Source organism: Patella vulgata, chromosome 8 (genome assembly GCF_932274485.2).
Source record: "Patella vulgata chromosome 8, xgPatVulg1.2, whole genome shotgun sequence".
NCBI lineage: Eukaryota > Metazoa > Mollusca > Gastropoda > Patellidae > Patella > Patella vulgata.
In genome coordinates, this window is record NC_065886.2 from 46775393 (window position 1) to 46784626 (window position 9234).

Here is a 9234-nt window from a genome sequence, read left to right on the forward strand (position 1 = left end):
CAGTGTTCACAAGCCAAAAACGTGATTTTTCGTACAATCAGGGGCCATAATCCACGAAGTTACGGTCCGATAGATGCCAATATCGAACGGAACCGAGATCTTAGGGTGATAAACCTATATTTCAAGTTTCATTGAAATCGGATAAAAATTGTGACCTGTAGACTTTTCACAAACAATTGTGGACGGACGAACGGACGGACGGACAGGGGCGACAACAATATACGTCCACATAATCCGTAGGGAACATTTCATTCTTGTTTTTGATATAATCATATTTTCCTTTATTTTACTTTCAGTCAAAGTTGTACAAGTTGAGAATAAAAAGAAAATGGCTGCTGTAATTAAGAATGTATTGATAGTATATGCTCATCAAGACCCATTGTCTTTTAATGCTGCTCTCAAGAATGCTGCAGTCCAGACTTTAGAAAGTCAAGGTTATAAGGTCAAGGTCATTGACCTGTATGCTCAGCATTTTGAACCAAGAGCTACCAGATCTGATATAATAGGCGAGTATATTATACCAGTATCTCTATCTCTGGGCGCAAATATATAGATTAATATGTATATACCTCTTGTAGAACGTATGTAATATATACATAGACCAATATACATAGACCACTTATAGAACGTGTATTGGTGTAGTAGTAGTACATGATAATAGTATAATTTTACAGAAAGACCGAAATGGTTTTTAAAGTAGTTTACAATATAGAGGCACAGTGCTCTCTCATATTCACTTAAAAATATTAAAAATCTTCATTTATTTAAGAAAAATATCACTAGGCATGTTATTTCTTCTTCTTAACCTGTAGCCTATATTTAATATATCAACTACTTACTACATAAGATTATCTATCATATTACTTTTAGTTTTGAAGTTAACCTATTTAGCTTATCAGTATATATTTAAATGCTTTGTGTGTGAGTATTTGTTAAGTGCCTTGTTCTGTAACTGTCTTTTTCATTTCTTTGTTATAAAGGGGGCATAATACTAAAATATGCAAATGACTACGAAAAAAGTCACTATAGAACCTAACAGAAGAAACATTCCCAGTTACATGTGACGCCCAATAGCACCAATAGCTACCGCATGGAATGCAGGTGATGCTTGGGATCATCATGGGGGTCCAACCCAAGATTTGCACGACTCTGACTTTGAATGTTACAGTCATTGTGGCATTGAATTCCCGGGTGGAAACATCAGTTTAATTGTTTTAGTGACCAGAAAACAAATTTTGATATGCGTCGGCTTACCCAAAATGAAAGGTTACGTGCCCTTGGCATGCTACAGATCGGCACAACACAGGCGGTTGTGGCGCGGACGATGAATGTTTCTCAGTCTGTCATAAGCAGGCTATGGTCCAGATACCGTGATACACAATCTGTACAGGACAGACCACGCTCAGGTCGACCAAGGGCGACAACTCAAGCCCAGGATCGATTTATCCGTACCTTGGCCTTGAGAAATCGTGTCATCACAGCAAATCAGATCAGCGCTCGTCTTCAAACAGACACTGGTGTGAGAGTGAGTGGCCAGACGATTCGGAATCGACTGCATAGGGGTCACCTTCGCGCCCGACGTCCTCGCGTGATCCCTTGTTTGAGAGATCATCACATTCAGGCAAGAAGTCGTTGGTGTAGGGGTCGTCAACACTGGGATAATCGACGCTGGAGCAATGTGATGTTTTCAGATGAGTCAAGGTTCACTGTTGATTTTTTGGACAGACGTAGGAGGGTGTGGCGTCGTCGAAACGAGCGCTTCCAAGACGTTAACGTCATCAGACATGATCGATTTGGGGGTGGTTCTGTTATGGTGTGGGGAGGCATCACTGTTGCTGGAAGAACGGCTTTACATGTTGTTGCAGGGCGTGTTACAGGCCAGTACTACCGGGACAACATCTTGGCAGTCCATGTTGTGCCGTTCGCACGACGTCATGGCCGCCGTTTCATCTTCCAGGATGACAACGCAATATGTCACAGGGCCAGGATCGTTACAGGTTACCTCCAACAACAGAACATCACCACATTACCTTGGCCAGCACTGAGTCCCGACCTCTCCCCCATCGAGCATGTCTGGGACATGCTTGAACAGAGGTTACGTCAACGTCAACAACGTCCTGCCAATGTCCAAGAACTTGCTGCTGCGTTGCAACAGGAATGGGACAATCTGGACCAAAATGACCTTAGACGTCTCATTAGGAGTATGCCACGTCGGATCAATGCTTGTTTGGCAAACAGAGGAGGATTTACCCGTTACTGACTTGGTTGTGATGCTGTGGTAACTTTGCTGTTTGACCCCGGGTATCATTTTACCCTTATAATGGTCAGTCTGTGCCTTACTTAGTCTAACGATCATTTGGAATAAATCGATGAATGTGAACTTCATTTCATTTTGTCATTTGTTTCTTCGTCAGTTTCATTAGGTGACTTTAATAACACTTAAAAATCAAATATCCCCTACTTTTTTTGAATAGTATATTATTATTATTATAAACCTCCCAACAAAAACTAGATCAGGACTAACATGGTAAATCCTCTTTTCAGCAATTCGCTTGCGCACAGGCAGTGGGAGGAAATCGGAGTACCCGGAAAAAACTCACGGGATTACAAGTATGGAGTCGAAGCCACAGTGATTGACGCCTTGAAATGTCTTATTATAAAAAGATCAGTTTAGGTTAATTAGGGGGGATTTTATACATGTTATTCCACTTTTATTGTAGAATATTTAGCGTACTTATTTACTCCTGGGAGTTGGGTGGCCGAATGGTTAGCACGTGCGCGCTGTATCATTAGGTCTGTCATTGAGTCAACTGGCGTAGTTTCGATTCCCCGGTTGTACGTGACAAGGAGTAGGGTCGCCTGTCCAACCTCGTGGGGTTTCTCCTGGTCCTCCGGTTTCCTCCCACTGCCAAAGACCCCAACGCGCAAGCGAATTATTGAAATAAAATTGAACCATGTGTTAGTCCCGAAATGACCTAGTTTGTGTCGAGTGGACGTTAAACCCCATTTCTCTCTCTCTCTATTTACACTTGCATTTTTTTTATAGGTGAATCATCTGATGCCAAAAAGTTTAGTTATATACGAGAGGTTGGAACGGCTTTCAAGGAAGACCGTCTGAGTCATGACATCAAGACTGAGATGGAAAAAGTAAAGGAAGCCGACCTGGTTATTTTCCAGTTTCCACTCTATTGGTTTAGCATGCCAGCTATACTGAAAGGATGGGTAGACAGGGTGTTTGCTAATGGATTTGCTTTTAATTATGCCAAAGCACAAATATATGATAGCGGTCTAATGTCAGTAAGTGAAGGCTCACCATCTTTGATATTTAAGTCCCTGTTATCTTATTATACATTTGCTTGGTTTATACATGGTAATAGTTATGGTCGAGAAAGTTCATCAGGATTTTCCGATGTGGTTTCCCCATGCCCATTCTAGATGACCAGTCGTTGTCCATGGCCATCCGGGAGGCCTTCTAAATAAAACTACCTAACCAAGTCAGATAACAAATTGGTGTATGATATCGCCCGTCTTTCCAGTATCTTGGTTTTTCTCTGATCCTCCGGTTTCCTCGGACACTATAGCGACACCTTACGCGTCCCAAAATGCCGTTAACCCCGCTTTTCTAAAAGCAGAAACAATACAGTACTATCAGTGCTAATGGGTAGTCCAATTCAAAGTCAATATATAAATATGCATTAGTATAATAGGAAAAAAACACGTTACAGTCGACTACTAAATCGACATGTAATTATGTTCGCACAATAGTCTGGCTAGTATTAGTAGAGTTTTTTAAAGATAAAAACCAACTGAACAGATTGAACCAAATAAATTTATTTTAGCTCTTTGAAGCGTCATAAAAACAAATAAACGTTTTACCTTTCTATACAGTAAAGGTCCGATTGTGGCGTCTGGATATTAGGAAACGCCGATGTCCAGACAAAATTATCATGCCTCGCTTTGCATACATAATCATGGGATAAAAAGTGTTATATATAGTCTCGAATCAAATGAAAGTATTTTGTTGAGGAGACGTTAAACCCATTCTATTCTATTTAAGGGAAAGAAAGCAATGTTATCATTGACAACAGGCGGACCCGATACACTATATACTAATAAAGGATTAAATGGTGATATAAATATTATATTATGGCCAATGGAGGTAAGTTTCTCCTTTTAATCATTTCACTTTATCATTAGGAAGAAAGCAATACGTGTACGAGGTGTCCAGCATCTACCATTTAAAAAGAATTCTCAAGAATATAATAGAGTAACTGTAGGTTTAAGTGTTTACAGATTAATACAAAAACTACAGTTGAATGTAAGAATTGGAAACACAGAAGATATGAATGTAACACTGTCCTATCAGGACATATTTGAAAATACCCATGTAAACGGTTCAAATGTGCAGTTTTCCTTTTTGTGCGTTATTTGTCCTGTAAAATACACCAAGGAGTAGTTCCTTTCCCCCGCCCCCTTTACAACTAACCCAAGAACTAACACATATTTTTAAATCAAAATTGTGTACTATTCTATTATAATTGTAGACGGCATATCGGTCGTAATTATTTACTTACTAACTGCATCAGAAGTTACTTCCGGTCCAAGGCATGTTGGTAAAAAAAATGGCGGTGGTATATGTAAGCGACCAAACAATCTAGTCTACAGGTAACCACGTGACCGGAAAACGTGGGCTGTCTGGGGATCGAGCTTTCCGTTGTTGTCTTGAAGTCTTCGTCGTTGAAATCATCGAATTTTACATGATCTAGAGCAAAAATAATTTGTCAATCTAAATAAGTCTAAACAAGCCTACTGAACTATTAGTAATTTATTAGTCTATAGATAGAAACAACTCACTGAACTATTAGTAATTTATTAGTCTATAGATAGAAACAACTCACTGAACTATTAGTAATTTATTAGTCTATAGATAGAAACAACTCACTTAACTATTAGTCTAAAAACAAGCCTACTAGTACTGAACTATTAGTATTATATTAGTCTAAACAAGTCTGCTAAAGTCTACTAATGTATTAGATGTACTTCTATCCAAATCTACTATAATAATACTACTATTAGTACTATGCAAGTTTAATATGAAAGTCTACTAATAATACTACTATGCATGTTTGATATTCAAGTCTTCTAAGTTCTCACGAATGAATAAATGAAATCTTTAACTTCAATGTAGTCTTGTGGAATTGACTACTCTGTTCTACTACAGTATACTTTGTACATATTTATAATAGTTCAGCTATCTTTGTTTCGATCCCTTTAACGGGACGCCGTGATTTGTCCTTATGATCGCAAGGCGTGACCTCTAATTGATTCCAAATTCATTTAGGCCTCCAATTGAGATTAAATTTATGTATAGAATGATAATCTTTTGCATATTGCGTTTCAGTATGGTATTTTACGATTTGTTGGATTTGATGTTCTGAAAGCTCAGGTGTCTTACGCTCCAACAATGGCGGCCGATACCAAACGGAAGTCCATGCTTGATAACTGGACAACAAGATTAAAGGACATAGCTAAAGAAAAGCCATTAGAGTTTATTCCGATTGAAAATTTTGATTATAACAAAGGTTGCCAGTTGTCTGAAGAATATGTCAATCGCCATAAAGAAGATAAAACATCACCCACCATTGGTCAGAATATGGGGAAACTACTACCCCAAAAGGGTATATAATCTGCGGACCCTTAATAACGATTCGGGAAAGACCTTTATATATTAGTATGCACGAACAATTTGCAATTCGTGATGATAGTAATAATTCTTAAACTGTTGAAGGTGGAGAGGTAATCTTATTTTTTTGGTATAATCCAAATTATATTCCAATCCAAGAACTGAAAAATATTATCACGTGGAATAAAGTTGGCAGAAAAACAAAGATTATGAAAACTACCCCATCTGAACTCAGAGGACAAGATACAAACATTGTCAGTGCTTACAAAATCGTATGGCGAATATATCAGTATTTTTGGGCATCCTTTCAAGATCTAATAGAGAATATAAAATGAACAATCCATTATTATTTTGCAGGTTCATTGAGAGTGCCACCCTTCTCCGGTGCAAAAAAGTCGTCTGGCATCCCGCCCCTTTGTCTTTTGGTATTTTCTTTGCTTTGTTTTGTTGTTTGCTTTGGGTTTTTTTACGGGATGGGGTATAATGTAATTTTTGGAATCAATTGATTGTTCTTCGAAAAACAAGCATTTTACGGTACTTAATATATTCTGTATATGATGTATATTTTGAAATAAATATCTAATCTCTTCTGTCAGGTTGTCAACTTGGTTTGATCATTGGTATATAGAGTTAAAATGGCACCAAGCGAATTGAGGAAGAAAGTTTGGACACTCAACTTATAAATCAATGTTTTATAACGCTATGGGCGCACAAATATTATTTAGATAATGTTTATTTTCAAATCTGTGTGATACAACTGGTGCATGAAAATTTTGTACACGTTGGTACCACGTTTTAGATCCCATGATATTTGGAATTCAGCTGTCTAGTCTTTCGGATGGGATGAAAAAAACGAAGTCCCGTGTACACATTGTCAAAAGACGCTCTTGTTGTTCCTTGTCGGTGATAGTAGTACCGAATTAATGTGGCCGACTTATGTTTGATTGAAATAGAATTGAACCATACATAGGCCTAATATGTTTATCCCAGAATTACCTGGTTTGTGTTGAGTGGACGTTAAACCCTCATATCACTTTCTTTCTCTCTCTCCGTGACTTAACCTTCTTGTATAGCTGTCCACTACCTAACAGAATGCCCCCCGTAAAGCAATGTTTCTCCTTGACCACTATTTTTGTTCTGGTTAAAAAGAGGCAAGAAGAATGAAATTTGCATAGTGGATTGCCAAACGACATTTTATCATTCATTCTTTTTGTGTTACCTGCTTTTAAGTTTCAAACACGAGACACCTCGAAACAAATGCAAATTAGGTAAGTTTCAGAATGGCTATATGGATTTCAATTAAATTTGGTAGAGAAGTCCTACATGATAAAAGTTGTTGAAATAAAGAAGCGGATCAGAACTTGAACGATACGAAGGAGAATATTTAAACATTTTTGACTATTGATATATCAAACAATGATTGAATGTTACTGAAGTTTCAAGTAAAACAACTTGCTAGATCCCATTACTGTGGGGTTGGGAGGCTTTTTGGGAAAATTTATGTCAAGTGCTTCTCATGAAATGCTTTGTTGATCTCAAAGTGAAGGGAAAGAGGGGCATCAAATGGGAGAATTTAAACATTTTTATCTTCTCTTCCTAACGAGGGCCACAGCGGTGATGTTGATGGTCGATCCCGTTGTTGGCCTAGAAGGTTCCAATCTGATTTCTCTTTGGCATTGTCGTGGGAAGAGACACCTTTTTGTTCGGATGAGACGAAAACCCTTGTGATCGCTGTCGTCCACGTACAAGAACCAATGACAGTTGGAATTCGGCGAAGAGGAGGCCGAAACGCCGCTGTCTGGCCAAATATTTTCCCTCACAGCATACTACATGTCTGTCTACACTATCCCGGTGGGAGCAGAATTCCTTAAACCCATTTCATTTGATTTCAGTTCTTTTCCCAACCCACTCATTGATAACCGAAACTGGTAGATATGTTGCTTAGGGACGCTTATCAAGATTTGTTTAAACAAAATTACATGCCATGTTTGGGACTGGACGGAGCAATTTAATCTCAAAAGTAGAGTGACCCCAAACAAATTGCAAAAGAAACCAATTCAGTTTGGTTCAATCACATAGACAACGTCATACTCAAATTCGGCCGATGTCTTTTAACGTAATTCAATATGGCGGCCTTAAAGGGACAATAACACTCTTGCTGGCTTGAAAGTTCCAGAAAATAAATAATATCTCTATCTAAGTACTAGATGTTTAAGTGTCCTACCTGTTGTGTAAATTATCCATTACATCCTATTTTACTTGTCCAGAGGGTTTGAAAATATTTTTAAATCGAAGTTTCATTTGAAAAGGTTTACGTTAGACGTTTCAAACCATTATGTTGAATTTTTCAAAATTTTTAAATAAGGTGTGTTAGGATAAAATTTGTATCATCAATTAATTGAAATAGTCTACAATAGTACAATTTGTTGACCAGATTAAAGATTGGGACATATTATTCAGCTACAACAAGAGTGGTATTGAGCCTTTAAAGGAGTTTCTGAGAGTGATATCTTTTACTAGTGCGTTTCAGTGGTGGGACAATAAATAGATTTTTATTAAAATTGTACAATACAAAGTGGTAATAGAGGCGAAATGTTCTGAAAATAACAAATTTGACCAAACCAATTTTAATAATTTATTTTTTCAAATATTACCGGATATTTTTTTAACAATGGCCGCCACATTTGGTAATAAAATGGCATTGTCACCGTACATAACCAATCACTATCTCGTAAGATATGACTTTTACTATGTCTTGTATATGGTTTTCGATGGATTTAAAAATGAATTTTGAAAATCCAACATGGGAGAAATTCAAAATGACGGATTATATATTAATCGTTATTTTTCCCTTTTGGATACAACTTGTCACATGTCTTTCACATTGTTTTAGATGTCATTTGGTTGAATTCTGATCTCAAAAAAATGAATTTCGAAATCCAAAATGGCCGTTAGAGTGAAGTCCAAAATGGCGGATTTTTAATTAATCGTCACTTTCTTCCGTTGTATATGGCTTTTAATATGTCTTAAATAAAGAATTTGAGGTTACTGGGTTCAATTCAGACTCCCAAATTTAACTTTGAATAGCCCAGATGGTATAAATTTATAACGGCAATCAAAATAGAATCCATACTAGCGATTTTTTCCATGTAGATATTGATTTAAAATATATCTAATAAGGTTTTCAGGGTTACTGAATTCTATTTTTGGTTCAAGATTAAATTTAAGAATTCCAAACATATATTTATAGGCCGGAGGCTCAGTGGGATGTGTCCATCAAATGGGCACAAAACCAGACCCAACTTTTCTGTAGTAAAATTTTGCGTAGAATACGATATTCGGGGTCAAAGGTCAAATAAGGTCATTTGCACTGAAAGTGAATGCACAGCCATTCTTGTATTATGAAAAGAAGCTGAAAATGGTAATCACGACTGAGTTCAAATTTTGTGAAAATCGGACCAAAACTGCCCGACAAAAAGTCCGCTACCCTTACAAGCATGTAATACCCAATAGAGGTCACCATTTTTATCTTATTTTCAAAACCGTTGAAA

At 37.3% G+C, this 9234-nt stretch overlaps 1 protein-coding gene across 1 annotated transcript; it reads left to right on the forward strand.

Annotated features, from left to right (window-relative positions):
* The first annotated feature begins 302 nt into the window (after window positions 1–302).
* LOC126829551 (ribosyldihydronicotinamide dehydrogenase [quinone]) lies at window positions 303–6275 on the forward strand. Its single transcript, XM_050559502.2, has 4 exons — window positions 303–506; window positions 3047–3297; window positions 4058–4159; window positions 5402–6275. Exons 1-4 carry the CDS (start codon window positions 329–331, stop codon window positions 5684–5686), a joined length of 816 nt encoding a protein of 271 aa, XP_050415459.1. The 5' UTR covers window positions 303–328; the 3' UTR covers window positions 5687–6275.
* The last annotated feature ends 2959 nt before the right edge of the window (window positions 6276–9234 follow it).